This window comes from Anolis sagrei, chromosome 9 (assembly GCF_037176765.1).
Source record: "Anolis sagrei isolate rAnoSag1 chromosome 9, rAnoSag1.mat, whole genome shotgun sequence".
NCBI lineage: Eukaryota > Metazoa > Chordata > Lepidosauria > Squamata > Dactyloidae > Anolis > Anolis sagrei.
Window position 1 is genome coordinate 25,880,855 of NC_090029.1, and position 23,730 is coordinate 25,904,584.

Below are 23,730 nucleotides of genomic sequence, written 5' to 3' on the forward strand. Positions count from 1 at the left end.
GCGATGGAATTGAACCAAACTTGGTACACAGAACTCTCAAGACCAACAGAAAATACTGGAAGAGTTTGATGGGCATTGAACTTGAGTTTTGAAGTTGTAGTTCACCTACATCCAGAGAGCACTGTGGACTCAAACAATGATGGATCGGGACCAAACTTGGAACGAAAACACAATATGTCTAAACGTGAACACTGGTGGAGTTTGGGAAAATAGACCTTGACATTTGTGAGTTGTAGTTGCTGGGATTTATAGATCACCTACAATCAAAAAGTTCTTTCTCCCACCCTGGACCTTCCACAGATATATAAACCCAATGTTCCTAGTTTCCAATACCCCTCACAACCTCTGAGGATGCTTGCCACAGATGTAGGTGAAGTGTCAGCAGAGAATGCTTCTATAACGTGGCCATACCGCCCGAAAAACCTACAACAACCCAATTATAGTTGGCTCTGTGTATCCACAGATTCTCCATCCATAGATTTAACAGCCCTTTGAAGGCAACGATGAGGCTGATGTAGCCCTTGATGAAAATGAGATGTATATGGTTGATATTGATTGCCTAGGAATCAGGGCTGGGATCCTCCATGCTCCTCTCTGCCTCACTCTATAACCTGGAGGTTGAGATATTGGAGTAGATCACTCTCAAAGGCAGTATGGCCATATTTGCGTATCATCTTGCAAAGCCTTCCTTTACTCTGTGGCCCAGAAGCTGAGTGCAAGGCAAACAATTCATAGCCCGAAGTACAATTTAATTGTGTATACAATGCAAATGATATGTTTGCCTCGAGCAACGCCCTGATAAACAACTGTCATCGGCACACTGAATCACCGGCAGCGTGCAGAAGCCAGGAGGCACTTATGGTCATATGGTGACTCTCAAGGCACGCAATGATTAGAGATGCCGGAGATAAATCAGAAAAGGCAAATAAATCATAAGGTTGTCTAAAGATATACAGTATATCTATATTTAGCAGTATTTCTCAACCTTCCTAACGCCACGACCCCTTCATACAGTTCCTCATGTTGTGGTGACCCCCAACCATAACATTATTTTCATTGTTATTTCATAACTGAGATTTTGCTCCTGTTATTAATCGTAATGTAAATATCTGATATGCAGGATGTATTTTCTGGATCAAATTTGGCACAAATACTCAACATACTCAAATCTGAATACTGGTGGGGTTGGGGAGAGGGATTGATTTTGTCATTTGGGAGTTGTAGTTACTGGGATTTATAGTTCACCTATACTCAAAGAGCATTCTGAATTCCACCAACATTGGAATTGAACCAAACTTGGCACACAGAACTCCCAAGACCAACAGAATATATTGGAAGGGTTTGGTGGGCACTGATCTTGCGTTTGGAAGTTGTAGTTCACCTACATCCAGAGAGCACTGTGAACTCAAACAATGATGGATCTGGACCAAACTTTGCACCGATACTCAGTATGTCCAAATGTGAACACTAGTGGAGTTTGGGGAAAATAGAGCTTGGCATTTGGGAGTTGTAGTTACTGGGATTTATAGTTCATCTACAATCAAAGAGCATTCTAAACTCCACCAACAATGGAACTGAACAAAACTTGGCACACAGAACTCTCAAGACCAACAGAATATATTGGAAGGGTTTGGTGGGCATTAACCTTGAGTTTGGGAGTTGTAGTTCACCTACATCCAGAGAGCACTGTGGACTCAAACAATGATGGATCTGGACCAAACTTGGCATGGATACTCAGTATGTCCAAATGTGAACGCTGGTGGAGTTTGGGGAAAATAGAGCTTGACATGTGGGAGTTGTAGTTGCTGGGATTTATAGTTTGCCTACAATCAAAGAGAATTCTGAACTCCACCAGTGATGGAATTGGGCCAAACTTCCCACACAGAACCCCCAAGACCAACAGAAAATACGATGTCCTCTGACGGACTTTGGCGACGCCTCTGACACCCTCTCGTGACCCCACCCCCCAGGATCCCGACCCCCAGCTTGAGAAACGCTGATATATAACCTTCCTATATTCACTCTGTTTTATTTGGAAGAGTATAATTGTCACTTGTGGGACCAATTTTTAGCAGCAAGTTGGTGCAAAATCACTACAGAAAGTTGCTTTCGGAGATGCATTCGAGGTTCCAGCAAATACCGCATCGATCAGCAATATTTCCTGGTTTGGGAAGATTCAAATATTTGCTAAATGATGTCTCAGGAGACCCAGTGGGCTGAGAAATAACAAGTGAATGCTTCAAATAATCAAATATTGACGTGTTTAAAGAAACACCTACTTTTTGACCGGTCTCTTCCGCAGGTCTTGACCCTGGTTTTCTCCAGACGGAGCCTCGCCCTCTGGAATCGGGGGTGTGTCGTGGTTTAGGATTTCACTGCAAAAAAACGGCAGACAAACACTTTCCAGAGAAGCCGCTTATCTAGGACAGGCCGAGAGTTCAAGCCATTGTTTCCAAACCACTGGGCTGGACCCAACCCCCAGGTTGAGAAAGTGTGCTCTAAGCAAACTATATATCCTCTCCTTTAATATCTTGCAAAACCTTCACAATTTACCACCTTTTCATGATCTCTACTTGACCCCAGTTTGGGAGGGACATTCTCCATTAATGAACGATTTTTCAAACATAAGGTCTCTGAGATCCAGACTGTTTGCTTACCCGTTTTCTCTACTTCTGTGTAAGAACGAGATGCGATTGATTGCATTTTGTCTCAGTCGGTCTGGAACGCCTTTGGATGACAGAAAAGGAAATCTGTTATCAGCAAAGATTTTGCACAGCTTGGGGAAGAGGGGAAAGGAGTGGTTCTTTGGGAGTAGTAAGGGTCAAGGTTTCTCCTTGACGTTAAGTTTAGTCGTGTCCAACTCTGGGGGGTGATGCTCATCTCCATTTCTAAGCTGAAGAGCCAGCGTTGTCCGTAGACAACTCCAAGGTCATTTGGCCAGCATGACTGCATGGAGCACAATTACCTTCCTGCTGGAGCTGTAAGTTCAGCAGCTCAGTGCTTGCTTTAACCCACTGCACCACCGGGGGCTCCTTGGTAGGGCTTGGCAAAACTATTGTTTGAATGACAACTCCCATAATGCTGGTCAGGGATTCTGGGAGATGTGGTCCAAGTAATATTGCTAAGGTCTGCCTCTCAAGCTGGTTTCTCAAATCAAAGATCTACCTATCTGGTGTCCTGTTTTCTACAAAGGATATGAAAAGGAAGAAAGGAAAGAAGGATGCAAGCAAGGAAGCCAGGGAGGAAGAAAGGGGGGAAGCTAGGCAGGAAAGAAGGAAGGAAAGAAGGAATGAAGGAAGTGAGGAAAGTAGGAAGGATGGAAGGGAAGGAAGGAAAGAAGGGAGGGAGGGAGGAAAGTAGGAAGGAAAGAAGGGAGGAAGCAAGGAAGGAAGGGAGGAAGGGAGGGACGAAAGAAAGAAGGAAAAAAAGAAGCAAAAGAAGGAAGCAAGGAAGCAAGGGAGGAAGTGAGAAAGGAAGGGAGAGAGGAAGGGAGAGAGGGAGGAAAGTAGGGATGAAAGAAGGAAGGAAACAAGGAAGGAAGTGAAGGAAGAAGGAAATAAGCAAGGGAGAGAGGCAGAAAAGTAGGGAGGAAAGTAGGAAGGAAAGAAGGAAGTGAGGAAAGTAGGAAGGAGAGGAAGGTAAGAAGGAAGGAATCCAGGAAGGAAGTGAGAAAGGTAGGCAGGGAGAAAAGAAGGAAGGAAGCGAGGAAGAAAGCAAGGGAGGAAAGAAGGAAGAAAGTAAGGAAAGTAGGAAAGAAGCAAAGAAGGGAGGGAGGAAGGAAGGGAGGAAAGTAGGAAGGAAAGAAGGAAGTGAGGAAAGAAGGAAGGTAAGAAGGAAGGAAGCAAGGAAGGAAGTGAGTGAGGAAGGCAGGGAGGAAAGAAGGAAGCTAATCAGCAAGCAAGGAAGTGAGAGAGGAAAGCAGGGAGGAAAGAAGGAAGGAAGCGAGGAAGAAAGCAAGGGAGGAAAGAAGGAAGAAAGTAAGGAAAGTAAGTAGGAAGCAAAGAAGGAAGGGAGGAAGGAAGGGAGGAAAGTAGGAAGCGAGGAAGAAAGCAAGGGAGGAAAGAAGGAAGAAAGTAAGGAAAGTAAGAAGGAAACAAAGAAGGAAGGGAGGAAGGAAGGGAGGAAAGTAGGAAGGAAAGAAGGAAGTGAGGAAAGAAGGATAGAAGGTAAGAAGGAAGGAAGCAAGGAAGGAAGTGAGAAAGGAAGGCAGAGAGGAAAGAAGGAAGCAAGTATAAAAGCAAGGAAGTGAGGGAGAAAAGTAAGGAGGAAAGAAGGAAGCGAGGAAGGAAGTGAGAAATAAAGGCAGGGAGGAAAGAAGGGGGGAGGAAGGAAGGAAGGGAAGAAGGAAGAAAGCGAGGAAGGAAGGAAACAGCTAGGTAGATAGAAAGGTAAATATTCTCAGAACGTATTGGGCACAACTAACTATTTTTATCATTTAATTGCTTGTCATTTCTAAAGTGCTTTCCCACTGTTTCTGTATCTCCATTTATTATGAACCACTTAGGAATGTCATAACATTAAGTGTCATACAAATACAAATAAGCAACAACAAGACCATAAATAACGAAATACTATAATAATCAGACTTGTGGGAAGGGAGCACAAGAGCCAGGCCGTTACTGTAACTATGTTATAACCAAATGTTGATCTGCCTTGAGATTCACAGTGAGACATCTCACTGAAATGCCAGAAATTGGAAGCGTGAAGGGCAGCATTCTTCTTTGGAAGGGCACCTCATAGCTACATTCTTCCCTTTTGCTCCCGCTGACCTTTCAGACAGAGCTGTGTGCAGCGAAGTTCATTGTCGTGGTCCCGCAACATATAGTGAAAATCTTCCCAGGTGAGTTCCTCCTTATCTTGGAATCCGGACTCCCGGAACAAGGACTCAATGGCTTCCTCAGTCTGATCCCGCGAGAGGCAGTTGTTAGATATTTCAATGAAGGATCTAGAATGGGAGACAATTCAGCGCAGGTCAGCAAAACAGTGTGAATCAAAGGCATAAGGAAGGAACATCTACACTGTAGAATTGATGCAGTTTGACACCACTCTGATTGTTGTGGCTCAATAATATGGAATCATAGGAACTGTAACTTAAGAAGTATTGAGAGTTCTTGGCCAAAGAGTGCGACAACTTCCACGTTTGCCCAGGCCTGTTCTAGATCTCTTTAGATGCTGAACTTCCAAACTTAGCCAATTTACTTCTCCCTTAGCGATGGCGATGGTGCTGGTGATGGAGGTGGCGGTGATGGTGATGGAGGTGGTGGTGGTGGTGGCGGTGATGGTGGTGGTGATGGAGGTGGTGGTAATTGTAATGGCGATGGCAATGGTGAAGGAGGTGGCGGTGATGGTGGTGATGGAGATGGAGGTGGTGGTGGCGGTGATGGTGGTGGTGATGGTGGTGATGATGGAGGTGGTGGTAATGGTAATGGCAATGGCAATGGTGAAGGAGGTGGTGGTGATGATAGTGATGGAGATGGAGGTGGTGATGGCGGTGGTGATGGCGGTGGTGATGGTGGTGATGATGGAGATGGTGGTAATGGTAATGGCGATGGCAATGGTGAAGGAGGTGGTGGTGATGGTGGTGATGGAGGTGGTGGTGGCGGGGATGGTGGTGGTGGTAATGGTAATGGTGATGGCAATGGTGAATGAAGGAGGTGGTGGTGATGGTGGTGATGGTGGTGATGGTGATAGAGGTGGTGGTGGCGGTGATGGTGGTGGTGATGGAGGTGATGGTAATGGCGATGGCAATGGCGAAGGAGGTGGTGATGGTGATGGTGATGATGATGGCAATGGTGAAGGAGGTGGTGGTGATGGTGGTGATGGAGATTACTAGCAGCCTCCTGCCATGCGTTGCTGTGGCCCAGTCTATGTATATGTTTTTTGTGTGTATATATGTGTGTGTATATATATTTGTTTATATGTGTATATATGTTGTTTTGTGCATGCGCTGTAGCGTCTTCTTGCTTTTTTGGCCTTTTAAGTCTCCTCTGTTGTGTTTTTTAGTATTTTATGAGTGATTGTCACTCGTTGGCGGTGTCTTGTGTCCAAATTTGGTGTCAATTCATCCAATGGTTTTCGAGTTATGTTAATCCCATAAACAAACATTACTTTTTTATTTATATAGATTATATATTATATTATTTTTATAATTCAAAATGATTTGGCCTCTTGCAGATGACACAGGCTGCATCTACACTGTATCACTGATACAGTTTGACCTCATATGCTATGGGATCATTGGAATTTGTATTTCTCCAAAGTCTTTAGCCTTCTCTGTCCAAGAGAGTTGATGCCTCACCAAGCTAGAGTTTAAGTGGTGTCAAGCTGCATTCATTCCACAGAATAAGTGCACTACTAGTCAGTAAGAATAAATAGAAATGCCTAGTTTCCCATGCTGTCCATAGGGGAGAATTTGGGGATTGGAAGTCCACAGTTCTATGCAGTAGAATGAGTAGGAGGTTCCCCTCAAAAGAGGTTGGTTACAAAGCTGCAAGGCCCTAAAGCAATAACAGGTACCTCAGCATCCTAAAGAATTCATCTTTGGAAAGGAAGCCGTTCCCATCTATGTCATACATTTGGAACATCATCTTGGATTTTTCCTGCGGCGATCCTAAGAAAAAGAAAGAGGGAGGGAACACACAGCATAAGTAAACATAAGATTGCATCAACACTGCTTTAACAGCCATGACTCAATGCTATGGAATTATGGAAGCTGTCGTCTGCAAAGGTCATTAGCATTCTCTATCAAAGTGTTAGTGCCTCACTAAACTACAATTTCCAGGACCCCATTGCATTGAGCCATGACAGTTCAAGTTGCATCAAACTACATTCACTCAGTGTAGATGCTCTGCTAGTTTGAAGCTGAAAGGAGCTCTCCAAGGTCCTTAGTTCAAAATATGAGGGTTGAATGAAAAGTTGAATGAAAATTGCATACAAAGAACACCCGACAGATGGTCATCCAGCCTCTGTTCAAAAGCTTCCAAAGAAGGAGCCTCCAGTTCTCACACTCTTCCTAATGTTCAGATGGAATCTCCTCTCCTCATAGTTTCAGGTAGGGTACAAAATATAATATAATATAATATAATATAATATAATATAATATAATATAATATAATACAACATATTGTTTTTACATATAATATTTATAATATTATAATGCAATAAAATATAATACTTCTAATAATAATACAATATTAAATTTATATGTTTTATATTACATGTAATATTACTAATAATATGACAATATAATGATGTGAACTCCCTGTTTGAGCAGTGATGGCACGATCGTCAGCATAGATGAAATTCTCCCCAAGGAAGAAATAGATCAACTTGGGCCTTCCAGGTGTTTTGGACTCCAACTCCCACCATTCCTAACAGCCTCAGGCCCTTTCCTTTCCCCTCTCAGCAGCTGCCAGAAGCGACAGACAGTTTCACCTATGCTGATGATCATGCCATCACTGCTCAAGCAGGGAGCTTAAGTGGCTGAGGGGGAAAAGGAAGGGACTTGAGGTCCAAAAGGGGACAGTTCCACCTTGTTTCCTGTGCTATTCTAATAATATAATATAATATAATATAATGTATATACATATAATATTTATCATATTATAATGTAATGTAATTAATTCTACTAATAATAATATGGTATTATAATTATATATTTATATTACTTCTAATATTACTAATAATATTATAATACAATGGTATAATACAATATAGTAATATATAATACTGATATTGTACTATGCTAATACTTTAATATATTATATGTATATATATATCTTGTAAGCCACTCTGAGTCCCCTTTGGGGTTAGAAGGGCGGCATATAAATGTTGTAAATAAATAAATAAATAAAACCATTAAAACACATATATTAAAAAACACAAACCTAAGATGAAAACTTGTTGAAATCATTCATACCATAAAATGCATATTTAGATCCATAGACTAAAAATGACTGGGTATATAGATAGGTAAAGGGTTCCCCTTGACATTAAGCCTAGTTGTGTCTGACTCTGGGGGTTGGTGCTCCTCTCCATTTCTAAACCAAAGAGCCGGCGTTCTCCGTAGACACCTCCAAGGTCATGTGGCCAGCATGACTGCATGGAGCACTGTTACCTTCCCGCAAAAGCAGTACCTATTTATCTACTCACATTTGTATGTTTTCGAACTGCTAGGTTGACAGAAGCTGCACCTAACAGCAGGAGCTCACCCCATCCCTTGGGTTTGAACTGCCGACCTTCCAGACAGCAAGTTCTGCAGCTTAGTGGTTTAACCCACTGCACCACTGCTTTATTATTTACTACTCTTCATACAGTCCAATCCCCTATACACAGGACTGGTTTCCATGGTTTCATTTATCCATATGCGATAAAATATGCTCTATCTAGGCATTTTCTAGGTCCTCCAGTGCAACTCTATGGTATTCATGGGTCAAAAGTCCTTTGATTTCAATAGGGTTGGCTACTGTATCCACATGAAGTCCAGGAACATATCTCCCATGGATACAAGGGTCATACTTGTCCCCATATAAGCCACCCTGAGTCCCTTTGGAAAGATGGAGGCGGGGTAAAAAATAAAGTTGTTGTTATTGTTGTTGTTGTTGTTATTATTATTATTATTATTCTGTATTCAACGTTTTTTTCTGAAAGCAAGTTTTTTGGAAATATGTTGTGGGAATATTCTAGCATCTTGAATTGTGTGCCAAATTCAGACTCAAAGTCACAAGTCACCTTTCATAAAGACCACTAAGATGTCCAGGAACTCCCGGAAGGAGAGGTATCCATTGCCATCTTTGTCCGCAAGAGAGAACATGGAGTCCACAAACACGGACTGGGACTTGAGGCCCAAAGCATCTGCAAACTCCGCCCGGCTCAGCTCCGACTTGAGCGCTTCCTTGGCTTTCTGTGAAGCCTCCAGGCTCAGCTCCCCAGCATCTAATCTGTCAATGTCAAGAACCTGAAAAGGGAAGGTTGGCCGTTGAGTACCCGGAACTGCCTTCTTGACATCTCCTACAATAGAGCCACCGAAATCTAAATAAAACGGGGACGCCCTTCTCCCTGCCCTGCAAATATTGGTCTATGTATAACCTCAAGAATGGATCAATCTGCGTCACAGTGCTTCGGAACATCAATATGAACAAAAAGATAGGCAAGGAATTTCCCGCAAAGAAAAGCAACTCAGAGGAGGAGAATGAGGAAGGATGAGTAACTCTGTCCAGAGGCAAGGGTCTCAGGCTGGATCTGACCTGCCATATAATTCAGTTTCAGAATGCAGATGAACTGCTTTGAAGGGGATTATTTCGGTCTAAACTGCCATATAATCCAGTTAAATGCTGTTGATCACCACCACCACCTCCATCACCATCACCACCAACACCTCCATCACCACCGCCACCTCCATCACCATCTCCATCACCATCACCACTATCTCTATCACCATCTGCATCACCATAATCACCACCACCACCCCTCTATCACCATGGCCATCACCACCGCTATCACCACCACCTCCATCACCACCACCACCACCACCTCCATCACCACTACCACCACCTCTATCACCACCTCCATCACCATAATCACCACTACCACCACCTCTATCACCAACTCCATCACCATAACCACCACCACCACCTCTATCACCACGGCCATCACCACTGCCATCACCACCACCACCACCATCCCCACCGCCATCAAAATCACCACCACCATCACCATCACCACCACCATCACCACTGCCATCACCATCACCACCACCATCACCATCACCACCACCATCACCATCACCACCACCACCCCCATCACCACCGCCATCACCATCACTACCACCACCATTTCCTTCACCACCACCATCGCCATCACCTCACCACCACCACCACCTCCATCAGCACTACCATCACCATCGCCATCACCATCGATAATGCTGTACCCATAGTAAGGGAGAAGTAAACTGGCTTAGTTTGGAAGTTCAGCATCTAGAACAGGCCTGGGAAAACTTGGGCCCTCCAGGTGTTTTGGACTCCCAACTCCCACAATTCCTAACAGCCTCAGGCGGCTGAGGGGGAAAAGGAAGGGTCCTGAGGCTCTTAGGAATTGTGGGAGTTGGAGTCCAAAACACCTGAAGGGGCCAAGTTTGCCCAGGCCTGTTCTAGAATGTAACTCATCCTTTTCCAAAGTGGAAAACTAGAGGATTGAGGGAAACAAACCATTCTGGGAACCGTTGTTTCAGGATGCTTCAGTATCTTGTAATGTTATCTTCTAACAGCGTCACTTTCTCCTCTTACTTTTTCTGGATTGGATTTTCGAAAAACTAACACTCGGCGAATGCTCCGCCTCTACATAAAAAAGTCTTTTCACATACCTGGGCAAAGGACTGCCGGAAGAAAATCTCCAGGATGTCCTTCCTCTGCTTCTTGGTCACTGCTTTCTGGAGCAGCTGTTGCTGTTTCATCTCCGAAATGTGGAGAGAAAGTCCACTTCTCTCCAGATAGGTTTTCAGCTGCCCAAGAAAGTCCTTGCACTCTGCCTCGCCATTGAACATCAACACCTGCGGGGCAACATCCGGCATGTTATTCGGGACATATGCAGCTGTGCATCATACAGCACATGCAGAGTTTTAAATTGGGAAGGCTAAATGCCCTTTGCAATCATGAACACATTGCGGTGACCCTTGGCCGACTTGGCTTCTCACTTACCAGCTAAGCGAGAGCTCCTCCAGACCCTTAATTCTAAGTGTTCTTGCCTGCTCATTATTTCACTATCTTCAAGGCTCTCTTTATCTTGGTCCAACTGGACTAGATCACCATGGGAAGGCTGGGGAGACGAAGACAACTCCACCTGGCCGTTATCCATCCCACTGACATTCTTTTCCCCTGAGAACTGACTTGATGTTTCCCCTGCTGCATTGTCTGAGGCAGGCACAGAAATCTGAATCCCATCATCCTCTTCATCAGGGAACTCTGGCTCACAAGACCCACAGGGTTCAGTTTCAGACTGAGTCACAGCACACACTTGCCTCCCACTCTGGACATATGTAAACCTCACTTGCCTAGTTTCCAACAAACCTCACAACCTCTGACGGCACCTGCCATAGATGTGGGCAAAACGTCAGGAGAGAATGCTTCTGGAACATGGCCATACAGCCTGGAAAACCACAGCAACCCAGTGATTCTGGCCATGAAAGCCTTCAACAACACATTTGCCAAGTATTGATCATGCTACATACCAGATCATATTCTTTAGGGATTTTCAGAAGCAAAGTCTTGTTGCCTTTGTTGTTAGACAAGATAGTCTCCAGCGGCTGTTGGCTTTTCAGAGTGATGGTCCGAAGCACCGACAACTTGCTGTCGAAAACCTTGATCAACCTGCCTTCATGCAATTGCAGATAGACGGGGCAACTCGGGGTCTTGGAGTCTTGCCATTCAAAGGCTGAGGACAAAGGAACGTGTCAGTCGGGCTCAGAAAGATTATTCTTAAAATAAGGAATTGATTGCAATCGGAAAATATCCTTGAAACTGTATGCCTCACCTTGGACTCCATCCACGTTGACCTCTGTCCGGTCAGAAGGGGTTTGCTTCTTTTGCAGTTTCTTGAAATTTCTCCTCCGGAAGATGGCAACAACCCAGGCGACAAACAGACTTACTGCAGAGATACAAATACTGATAGGTTAAGTCACCGTAGCCACAATTGCCTCGTTATGCCAAGATCGGTATCGTTGGGCAACAGCCAAGGCTCACATTCCTGCCGTAACCGACATGATATTTAATCTTCCTTTCTGTTGCTGCATTAACTATCACTCCTTCAGTGGCTCATGTCATATTCACACTTGGAATCTTTTAAAATGACATATTTTCTAAACACAAATCCCTATCAGGCTGCAATGGGATGATATTAAAATGAATGACATCAAAACTCATAGTAAAGCCCTATACAACTCCAGCCCAGCTTACTTGTCCGAACGTATCTCCTTCTACGTTCCGCCTTATAGTTTAAGATCCACTGGGGAGGCCCTGCTTTCGGTCCCACCAGCCTCGCAAACGCGTCTGGTGGGGACGAGGGACAGGGCCTTCTCGGTGGTGACCCCCTGCTTGTGGAATTTGCTCCCCAGTGATATTAGATCGGCGTCCTCCCTCCTTTCCTTTAGGAAAAAACTGAAATCGTGCCAGCAGGCACAACGGCACTTTGGACACTGAACTGGACCATACGAGGATTGTTATGATAACGGAAACGGCTATATGACTGTATAATTAATGTCATTGTTTTAATCTATTATGTATTTATGGTTTTATATTGTTTGTTATATTGTGATATTGCGGCATCGAATTGTTGCCAGTGTTAGCCGCTCTGAGTCCCCTCTCGGGGGGTGAGAAAGGTGAGGTAGAAATGTTGTAAACAACAACAACAACAACAACAACAACAATAATAATAATCTTTATTTATGCCCCACCACCATCTCCCCAAAGGAGACTCTGGATGTAGGTGAACTACAACTCTACAACTCAAGGGCGACTTACATCAGGCCAAGCCCAGACATACATTACAGCAAAATACAATAAATTGAAACCAAAACAACAGAACTAAGATCACAATTAAATAGATAAAGCATAAAAATACAATAAGATAACGCAAAATAAAACAAAACAAAATAATGCAATGAAAAATCAATCACAAAGAGCAGGCCACATGTACAATATAAAATGATAAAACTCTGGATGAGGAAGAGAAAAAGAAATGTTTGTGAGGGATAAACTCATAGGAGACGGAGTAGTGAGAACAGGCTTTCACACAGGCGGAGGGAAGTATAGTAAGAGGACAACATTATGGGAGGAGTGTCAAAAAAGAGGTGCATGGTCACTCTCCGAAAGCGCAATGAAAAGGACAAGTTTATTATAATAATAATAATAATAATAATAATAATAATAATAAGCCATTAGAACCAATGCCTTCAAAGCCAGAATTGAAAAGTCGACAACAGATCTCAAATGTAGACTCTGCAAGGAAGCAGATGAAACAATAGATCACATCCTGAGCTGCTGCAAGAAGATTGTGCAGACAGACTACAAGCAGAGGCACAACACAATTGCTCAGGTGATTCATTGGAACTTCTGCCACAAAGACCATCTGCCTGCGACAAAGAACTGGTGGGATCACAAGCCAGAAAGAGTTACAGAGAATGAACACGCCAAACTCCTCTGGGACTTCTGGATTCAGACAGACAGAGTTTTGGAGCATAATACTCCTGACCTCACAATCGTGTTAAAAAACAAAGTATGGATTGTTGATGTCGCAATCCCAGGTGACAGCAAGATTGAAGAGAAACAACTGGAAAAGCTGACACAATATGAGGATTTAAAGATCGAACTGCAAAGACTCTGGCACAAGCCAATCAAGGTAGTCCCAGGGGTGATCGGCACACTGGGTGTAGTGTCTAAAGACCTTGGCCTGCACTTAAACACAATCGGCGCTGACAAGATTACCATCTGCCAGATGCAGAAGGGCACCTTACTGGGAGCTGCATGCATTATTCGCGGATACATCATACAGTCTTACACACTTGGGAAGTGTCCAACGTGTGATCCAATTCAACAGCCAGCAGAGTGCCTGCTGTAGACTCATCTTGTTGTGTTTCAAATAATAATAATAATAATAATAATAATAATAATAATGGTAGTAATAGAAATATCTGGAACTTTGAGTAAAGGTATTTAGCATCTCTAAGGAGAGTGTTTTCCAAAAGTTGGCTTAAATTCTAAAAGAAAGGATCCCATGAAGTTGGGCCAGCAGTTAGGTCTTTTGGGAGCTAAAGTTCAAAATATCTGAAAGACCCAAGTTTAGGAAAGCCCAGCCATAGGACACAAAGCCAGCCCAGCATTTCCTTAGGATATGAAGGAACCATTCAGACTTGGACCCAAACAAACCTAGAGGCAAGCAGCATAAGGCAGTGATGAGGATCCCAAATCCGGCGCCACTCCCTTTGAAATAATCCAGGATGGTTAGATGCACACAACGGGGCAGCTGCTGTCGATTCACTGGCCAGGGAAGATGACACCAAGCATCTGAAAACATAAGATAAGGCAGTATATGTTTTAATATTTATTTAGATTAGCTTCATGTTTAATTCTACTTTAACATTTGTTTGTTGTAGGTTTTAAAATGGTACGTTGTATTGTTTTTAGCACTGTTAGCACTTAGAGAGGCCCAGTTCTAGCATTGGTGAGGTTCAAAATGTTCTTTGATTGTGGGTGAACTATAAATCCCAGTAAATGCAACTCTAAAACGTCAAGGTCTATTTTCCTCAAACTCCATCAGTGTTCAGATTTGGGCATATTGAGTATCCATGCCAAGTTTGATCCTGATCCATCATTGTTTGAGTCCACAGTGCTCTCTGGATGTAGGTGAACTACAACTCTACAACTCAAGGTCAATGCCCACCAAACCCAGTTTTTTTTGTCAGTTTTGGGAGTTCTGTGTGCCAAGTTTGGTTCGATTCCATCATTTGTGGAGTTCAGAATGCTCTTTGATTGTAGGTGAACTATAAATCCCAGCAACTACAACTCCCAAATGACAAAATAAATCATCTCCCAACTCCACCAGTATTCAAATTTGGGCGTATCAGATATTTGGGTCAAATTTGGTCCAGTGAATGAAAATAAATAAGTAAAGAGAACTCCAATTACCAACAGAAAATACTGGAAGGGTTTGGCGGGCATTGGCCTTGAGTTTTGGAGTTGTAGTTCACCTATATCCAGAGAGCACTGTGGACTCAAACAATGACGCATCTGGACCAAACTAGGCACACATCCATGATATGTCCAAATGTGAACACTGGTGGAGTTTGGGGAAAATAGACTTGACATTTGGGAGCTCTAGTTTCTGGGATTTATAGTTCACCTGCAATCAAAGAGTATTCTGAACTCCACCAATGATGGAATCGAATCAAACTTGGCACACAAAACTCCCATGACCAACAGAAAATATTGGAAGGGTTTGGTGGGCATTGGGCTTGAGTTTTGGAGTTGTAGTTCACCTACATCCAAAGAGCACCGTGGACTCAAACAATGAACCATCAGGACCAAACTTGGCACAAATCCTCAGTAGGCCCAAATGTGAACACTGGTGGAGTTTGGGGAAAGTAGACTTGACATTTGGGAGTTGTAGTTGCTGGGATTTATAAGTCACCTACAATCAAAGAGCATTCTGAGCTCCATCAATGACAGAATTTGGCCAAACTTCCCTAAGAGAACCTCCATGACTAACAGAAAATACTGTGTTTTCTGATGGTCTCTGGCGACCCCTCTGACCCCTCCTTGCGAACTTCCCGGGGCCCCACTCCCCAGAGTGAGAAACATTGCTCCAGAGGAACTGTGACTGTATTATTACTAGAAAGATTGTGTTGAAGTTGCTGTTTTTTCCATGTACTCTGCTGCACAAGAGTAAAATTTAAGTTTTGCATTTCTTCTACTAGTCTTGCTCTTTTTTGAATATATAAAGAACTAATCTTTACTAGAAAGATTGTGTTGAAGTTGCTGTTTTCTCCATGTACTCTGTTGCATTTAAGTTTTGCATTTCTTCTACTTGACTTACTCTTTTTTGACTATATAAAGAATTAATCTTCTGCTGGTTTGCACACATCGTCTAACCGTAACAATATGTACCCAACTTTTGCCAGCAACTTGATTTGAATTCTGCTCCTCGAGGGCAAAATGCCCCAAACTGTGCCAGGTATTTTGGTGACTAGAGATGGAGTTTGCTTGTATTTGTGCGTTCCTCAAATAATGCCTCGTGCAATTTACAGTTATAGAGGTGAGTGTGTCGTAATTCTGGAAATTACACTTTGCCGCAACAGTGGATTGGAGAGATGTTAGCATTGCGATACAAACATAATAAAACCGCTCCGCAGAGTCAATAAAGGTCTGTGTGTACCAAGTTGGAAGGAAGGAATGTCATAAAAATGCTCAGGCGGCAAACCTTACAGGTGATGAGAAAAAACAGTGCGAATGGCATGTCTCTCTGCATGGGCATCTCAGAGATCAGGAGTCAAGGACATCGACACTCACCAGCCCCCTTTTGAAACACATTTGCTTGAAGATTACTCAAATTCGCATAGGTGACATCAGCAAGGACGTTGGCGAACGTAGTCGCTTTAATTTCTTTAACCTCGTCAGCAGAGAATAATCTAAAGTGATGTCAACAAAACAAAACAAAAGCTCAGTAAAGTCCTAACCTGGCCTGAACCTACTTAGGATGCTAAGACTCAAAGAGACGGTTGGTCCTTCCTACCCGTTCTTGATGTTCTCAAACCAGAAACGGTCACCATCCCGTAAGCGGAGAAACTGGTCCTCGATGATTGCGTGGAAAAGGGTTCCATTCGTTTCCAAGAGGCCTCCAATAGATAGTTCCAGGTGGTCCAGGTTGCCATCATACATGGCTGCTACCTCCTCAAAAAGCTAGACACAAACCATAAGTTTAGGTTCAGCCATCTGTCCCAAAGGGATGGGATTAATGGTGTGACTTCCAAGGTTGTTCTATATATTCCTCCAGGATGGGAATGTGAGTGGTGTGTCTGTCACTAAGGGGTGGTGCGATCTCCAGTGTTGTCCACAGATGCCCCCAAGGTCATGTAGCTGGCATGATTGCATGGAGCAGTACCTATTGACCTACTCATATTTGCATGTTTTCGAACTGCTACGTTTGAAAAGTTGGGCCTGACAGCGGAAGCTCATCCTGCTCCCCGGATTTGAACTGCTGACTTTATGGTCAGCAAGTTCAGCAGCTCAGCGGTTTAACCCGCTGCGCCACCAGGGGCATATAGGCTTGATCTACACTGCCCTAGATCTGATCCCAGATTATATTCTTATCCCAGATTGTCTGCCAGTGTAGACTCATATAACATACTTCAAAGCAGATCAGATCCTGGGATAAAGGTCAGTGTAGATCAAACCTATATGCCCCTGGTGGCACAGCGGGTTAAATCGCTGAGCTGCTGAACTTGCCACTATAAGGTCAGCAGTTCAAATCCGGGGAGCAGGGTGAGCTTCCACTGTCTGGCCCAGCTTTTCGAATGTAGCAGTTCGAAAACATGCAAGTGTGAGTAGATCAATAGGTACTGCTCCATGCAGTCATGCCAGCCACATGATCCTGGGATAAAGGGCAGTGTAGATCACGCCTATACGCCTGTGGTGGTGCAGCAGGTTAAACCTCTGAGCTTCTGAACTTGCTGACCATAAACTGTATAAAATCCACATTGAACTGGATTATACGGCAGTGTGGACTCAGATATTTCGTTTCAAAGCAGATATTGTGGATTATCCACCTTAATAATAATAATAATAATAATAATATATTAATCTATATAAATAAAAATGTAATGTTCTTTTGTGGGATTAACATAACTCAAAAACCACTGGACGAATTGACAACAAATTTGGCTACAAGACACCTATCAGGCCAACGAGGGACCATCACTCATAAAAACACTGAAAAACACTGAAAAATGAACGTATCTCCCGCTACGATCCACCTAGGGCCCTAAGATCATCTGAGGAGACCCTGCTCATTGTCCCCCCATTGTCACAATCGTGTTTGGCGGGGACAAGGGACAGGGCCTTTTCTGTGGTAGCCCCCTGGTTGTGGAACCCCCTCCCGAGTGAAATTAGATCAGCTGCATCCCTCTTGACCTTCCAGAAACAAGTAAAATCCTGACTATGGAATCAGGCCTTTGGAGAATAGGCTGACCTACTGACGTGTTAACTTATTTAGAACTGATGGACTGCCCTTGGATAATGATTTAAATTGTATTTGTTGTCTGTTTTTATAGTGTTTTTATACTGTTTATACTGTTTTATATTGTTATTATTACATTACTGTTAATTGTATATTTATGTTTTGATGTGGGCACCATGGAGTGCCGCTTTGTTAGCCATCCTGAGTCCCTCTGCGGAGGTTGAGAAAGGATGGGATATAAAAGTCTAAATAAATAAATAAATAAACACAGCAGAAGAGACTTATAAAGCCAAAAAATAAAAAAAATAAATTGTAAGACATGCACAAAACCACATATATATATGCAAACACACATATATACACATATACACAAACAAAACACATATACACAGACCGGGCCACAGCAACGTGTGGCAGGGAATAGCTAGTATTATTATATTATATTATATTATATTATATTATATTATATTATATTATATTATGATTATATAATTAATATAATAATATATTAATTTTATATTTATACTATAATATAATATAATATTATTCTGTGTTATATGGTTGTGTGAAAGGCATATAACACAGATCATATGTCTACACTGCCATATAATCCAGTTCAAAGCAGATAATATGGATTTTATTTGGCAGGGTAGATGGGGCCGAGACCTCTTGTGGACTCTTGCCATATTAAATAAACATCCCGTAACTCCTAAGGCAAACTAAAGACACCGGAAAGGTGATAGTTTCCCATCCAGGATGAAGACATCACCATGGGCTTTTTCCTCCTCCCAAATGCCTTGAAGGCCATTGCATCACTTTCTTAGTTCCAGAGGTAAGTTCAAATTTGGAAATCTGAGATAAGCAATCTCATGAATGAGAAATCCAGAAATCTGAGCTAGGGTCTTTCCCACTTATTTTGAAATATATATAATAATTATAGGTGCTGGAAAAGTTTATTTCAATGTTTATTTTTTTTTAAAGTTTCCCCTTTGGTTTTTTTTGTAAATTTCCAAAATGTCAACATTGCCTACACAACCAGATTGTTGGGTTGGGCCAGAGATTTATCTATGGAATGCAAACAAACTAACAAGGTGAAAGGAACACGCATGCACATCCTTTTGCTTCCTATCAGCTGCCAATAAAAAAGTAATCTCTCATCGAACATGGAGGGCCCAATAAACCATCAAGTCTCATCTGCCTTTGAGAAAACCACACATTTCCCACACTGTGGGACTGATGTGGTTTGACATTCCTTCAACTGCCACGTATCTGGAATCATGGGAGTTGTAGTTTGGGGGGTGATGGGACAAAACTCTTTGGCAGAGGAGGTTAAAGACCTTGTAAAACTAAAACTCCCTTGATCCCATGAGCTATTTCAATTAAAGTGGTGTCAAACTGCATTAATTCTGCAGTGCAGGTGTGCCCACTTTCCAAACCAATGCAAACAATGCTCCATGTTTCAGATTCTGGGAGTGGCAATGTTACTTTATGAATGCCTCTACAATCATGGTAGAATTAACACAGTTTATATGCATTTTGAACTCCACAGCAACTGAGATAAACTAAGGACGAAAGGGAAAGTGGGGCATTTTAAAAGCAATTGAAAAGTGGGGCAATATATATATAGGGTTAACTGGGACTGTGCCTGCCAAAGACAGTTGGGGTGATGTGCAATACCGTTTCATTCTCCCGAGGGATCTCCTTTGCAGGGGGGAGTTTGAAGAACTCTCTGTATTTATTGTAAGTGGATAACCCAAGATCACGTCCTCGCTGAATCCAGCTGGCCACAAAGTCCATGCGGGAGTACTTCACCGTCCCATACCAGTAATCTGGGAAGGAGAAGAAGGAGAAGGAGAAGGAGAAGATGGAGATGGAGAAGAAGTAGAAGGAAAAGGAGAAGATGGAGGTGGAGAAGAAGGAGAAGATGGAGATGGAGATGGAGAAGGAGGAGAAGGAGAAGATGGAGATGGAGATGGAGAAGAAGGAGAAGGAAAAGGAGAAGATGGAGGTGGAGATGGAGAAGAAGGAGAAGGAGATGGAGATGGAGAAGAAGGAGAAGGAGATGGAGAAGAAGAAGGAGAAGATGGAGATGGAGAAGAAGGAGATGGAGAAGATGGAGATGGAGAAGAAGGAGAAGATGGAGATGGAGAAGAAGGAGAAGGAAAAGGAGAAGATGGAGATGGAGATGGAGAAGAAGGAGAAGGAGATGGAGGAGAAGGAGAAGATGGAAATGGAGATGTAGAAGAAGGAGAAGGAGAAGATGGAGATGGAGAAGAAGGAGAAGGAGGAGAAATAGGAGGAGAAAAAGGAGAAAAAAGGAAAAATAGGAGAAATAGAAGGGGAAGGGGAAGGAGAAATAGAAGGAAAAGAAATAGAAGGAGAAGGAGAAACAGAAGGAGAAATAGGAAAAGGAGGTGAAATAGACGTAGAAATAGGAGAAATCGATGGATAAATAGAAGAAGAAAAAGGAGAAATAGAAGGATAAAGAAAAATAGAAGAAGGAAGAGAAATAGAAGAGGAAGGAGAAGAAGAAATGGAAGAAAAAATAAAAAGGAGGAGAAAAAATTGGAGAAATAGGAGAAAATAGATGGAGAAATTGATGAAGGAAAAAAGAAATAGAAGAAGAAATAGTTGGAGAAGGAGAAATAGAAAGAGAAGGAGAGAGAGAAGAAGAAAGAGTAGGAGAAATAGAAAGAGAAGGAAAAGGAAAAGTAGAAGGAGAAACAAATATTTGGGGTCAATGGCAAAGCAAAAAAGGAGAACTTCCAGGGAGAGCAGAGTCTTGGTCATTAGAAGAGGTGGAGTTTGAAGGAAGAGGACTAGAAGGCCTACCTCGGAGATCTTCAACCACAAGGTTGTCCTCTTGCTCAGCGATCTGAGAGCTCATCCCCAGCAGCAAATCGTCCACATCCTTAGATATCTGGAGATTGACATTCTGACCAGGACAGAAAAAAGTCCCATAGAATTAGTATAAAAAGATAAAGGTTCCCCTGACATTAAGTCCAGTCATGTCTGACTCTGGGGGTTGGTGCACATCTCCATTTCTAAGCTGAAGAGCCGGTGTTGTCCATAGACCACATGGAGCATGACCACATGGAGTGCCGCTACCTTCCCGCCAGAGCGGTACCTATTGATCTACTCACATTTGCATGTTTTCAAACTGTTGGGTTGGCAGAAGCTAGGGCTAACAGCAGGAGCTCACCCTGCTCCTCGGGTTCGAACTGCCGACCTTTCGGTCAGCAACTTCAGCAGCTCAGTGGTTTAACCCACTGCACAACTAGGGACGCCTTAGAATTAGTATAAATAAGGCCAAAGGCAGTTTCTTAGAAATTCTCAACCTTCAACAGTCTTGATTTGGCAATTAATCCTCTGCCATCTAACTTTTCAAACTACTTCTAAAATGTTCCCAGTTTTTTCTTTTATTTTCCCATCTTATCCTTAACTTATTTCAGCTGCTGCAAACTAAGGTCCCATCTATACTGCAATATAAAATCCTAAACTGGATTATATGGCAGTGTAGATCCAGCCTGAGACCCTTTCTACACTGCCAGATAAAATCCAGATTATCTGCTTTGGACTGGATTATATGGCAGTGTATATTCATATAATGTGTCTTTAGTTAGCAATCTATACTTTGTTGTTCTCATGTTGGGAGGGACTTGAGAAACTGCAAGTCACTTCTGGTGTGAGATAATTGGCTATCTGCTAGGACGTTGCCCAGGGGGCATTGCCCTGATGTTTTGATGTTTTACCATCCTTGTGGCAGGTTTCTCTCATGTCCCCACATGAGAAGCTGGAGCTGACAGAGGGAGCTCAACCCACTCTCTCCGGATTCGAACCGCTGACGTGTTGGTCAGCAGTCCTGCCAGCACAAGGGTTTAACCCATTGCGCCACTGGGGATTCCTGTTCTTAGATAACCCACAAGAAGCAAAGCTCTTACTCCTCGGCTCCAGTAGTGGTTGCAGAGGCGGAGTGCTGCAGAATGGTTTCCCTCGGGATTAAGCACATTTCGGGGATTGCAGTTCGTGTCCCTAAAGAAAAGGAGGAAGGGAGAAAAAAAGTGAATTGAGAAGAACACTTACGTGGGATGAGGATGATGCCTAACCTCCTTAGGTATAAAGCACATGATTTTGGAACTATTTATTTATGTCTAACGCTGACCCTTTGCTAACGCAGCATCCAAAGTAGTGTCCAGTGCTTTGAATAACCCAATTAAAAAGCTCTCAATACAAATTAAACTGTATTTTCAAATTTTGGAAAAATGATGCCATAACCTTTTGGGAAATGGGACTCTCCATCTATATAAATAAAAATGTAATGTTCGTTTGTGGGATTAACATAACTCAAAAACCACTGGACTAATGGACACAAAATTTGAACATAATACACTTATCAGGCTAACGAGTGACCACTCATAAAAACACTGAAAAACACAGTCGTAGGGACTTAAGAAGCCAAAAAAACAACGCATGTGCAAAGCCACATATATACACATACAACACACACACAAAGCACATATACACAGACTGGGCCACAGCAACGCGTGGCAGGGGACAACTAGTATTGAGTTTGCAAAGAGGATTAAAGTAAGGGAGTAACAGTATAAAACTGTGCAAGGTTGAAGTTTTGTGGTTGTGTGTCATAATGACAGACAGGCATTCAAGGGGATTCCTATTGTCGTGTTTTGGGGAGATAAATTGTTTTCGTCTAAACTTTTTAAAATCCCCAAAACTCTGTAGATGTGTGAATCTTTCTGAAACTTCTGGGGATTGATGCCATGGTGATTTTGTGCATTGTATATAAAATTCAAGGAGATAGCTCTTGTAGATTTATTTAAAAAAAACACGTTATTCATAAAAATTTTGAAAATTCCCCAAAATTCAGTGGATAAGTGAAATGTTCTGAAATTTGGTGGGCTAACAGTGGTCAGTGCATTTTACCATTGTGGCAAGTTTCACTCCAATAGCTTTAAAAATGAGGGAGAAAGGATCCCCTGAAATTTCCTCAATTATTGTAATTATGCGTAACTATTGTAACGAATATACGAGGGTTGAATGGAAAGTAATGCCTCCACCTTCATAACTCCTCAACAGATGGCAGTACTGGTATGCAGCAGGTACTGGCTTGTTTATAATAAAATAATAAACTTTATTTATTTAAACCCCACTGTGGGAATATATATATATATAGTCAGTTAGGAAATAAAGATAGAAATTTTCAGGCAGAAGGGACCTTTATTTTGTTATCCTACCGCTACCACGAATTAATATTATATGTGTACGTAGGTACCAAGGCAATGTTGCTGGTAAAGAGGAGAAAGAAGAATAAACCTCTCAGAAACTCAGCATGAAATAAATAAATGCTCATTTATGTATTCTTCTGCACATAAAGCATATTTGTTACACAGTACTTTCCTTCAGTTCCACTTGAATGTTGTTACAATTGTCTTATACTCTTGTGAATACATGAAACTGTTACTATATAACTCTCAGAACAGTATAACCAATATCAACTTGGTCAGGTAACTTTCTTCTCTCTTAAATGTAATTCTTTCTCAGCATTATATATTATAAACACTCCTTTCCATTAATATTCTGACTGCAACTTGTTCTTAAAGAAGCCTCTTGGCTCTCAGTTCCATCTGACTGAGGAGTTACACAGTGTTTCCTCGCTGTTTTGCGATGCACTTTCCATGGACTCGCTGTTTCGCAGTTAGGGTTTAGAACTCATCTGATGGCTGAACCAACAAATGTTGGAATCCAAGCCCATTCCTTCCTACCTCATGTAGACCCCAGATGGGACCATTGTGCCCAAGGAGAGAGAGGAAGCCACCAGAAATTCAGGAGAGATCCTGGAATCCACGTGCTGGTTGTAATCTGTAACACAGAGAGGAAGGAACATGACACATTTCTAGCTTTCTTCCCCAAAGCATCCTTCTACATCAGGCCTGGGCCAACTTTGGCCCTCCAGGTGTTTTGAACTCCAACTCCCACCATTCCTAACAGCCT

General features: G+C 42.6%; 1 protein-coding gene across 1 annotated transcript in view; it reads right to left on the minus strand.

Annotated features, from left to right (window-relative positions):
• The window catches only part of DUOX2 (dual oxidase 2), a 78,019-nt gene that overhangs the window by 21,990 nt on the left and 32,299 nt on the right, over positions 1-23,730 (minus strand). The window contains exons 9-23 of the mRNA XM_067471389.1: positions 23,502-23,598; positions 21,663-21,753; positions 20,554-20,656; positions 19,399-19,550; positions 16,279-16,445; positions 16,056-16,174; positions 13,917-14,054; positions 11,527-11,640; positions 11,225-11,427; positions 10,361-10,546; positions 8,731-8,956; positions 6,517-6,610; positions 4,770-4,945; positions 2,658-2,727; positions 2,280-2,375 (exon numbers count right to left, since the gene is read on the minus strand). Coding sequence (XP_067327490.1) covers positions 2,280-2,375; positions 2,658-2,727; positions 4,770-4,945; positions 6,517-6,610; positions 8,731-8,956; positions 10,361-10,546; positions 11,225-11,427; positions 11,527-11,640; positions 13,917-14,054; positions 16,056-16,174; positions 16,279-16,445; positions 19,399-19,550; positions 20,554-20,656; positions 21,663-21,753; positions 23,502-23,598 — 2,032 coding nt within the window. The remainder of the gene's footprint in view (positions 1-2,279; positions 2,376-2,657; positions 2,728-4,769; positions 4,946-6,516; positions 6,611-8,730; positions 8,957-10,360; positions 10,547-11,224; positions 11,428-11,526; positions 11,641-13,916; positions 14,055-16,055; positions 16,175-16,278; positions 16,446-19,398; positions 19,551-20,553; positions 20,657-21,662; positions 21,754-23,501; positions 23,599-23,730) is intronic.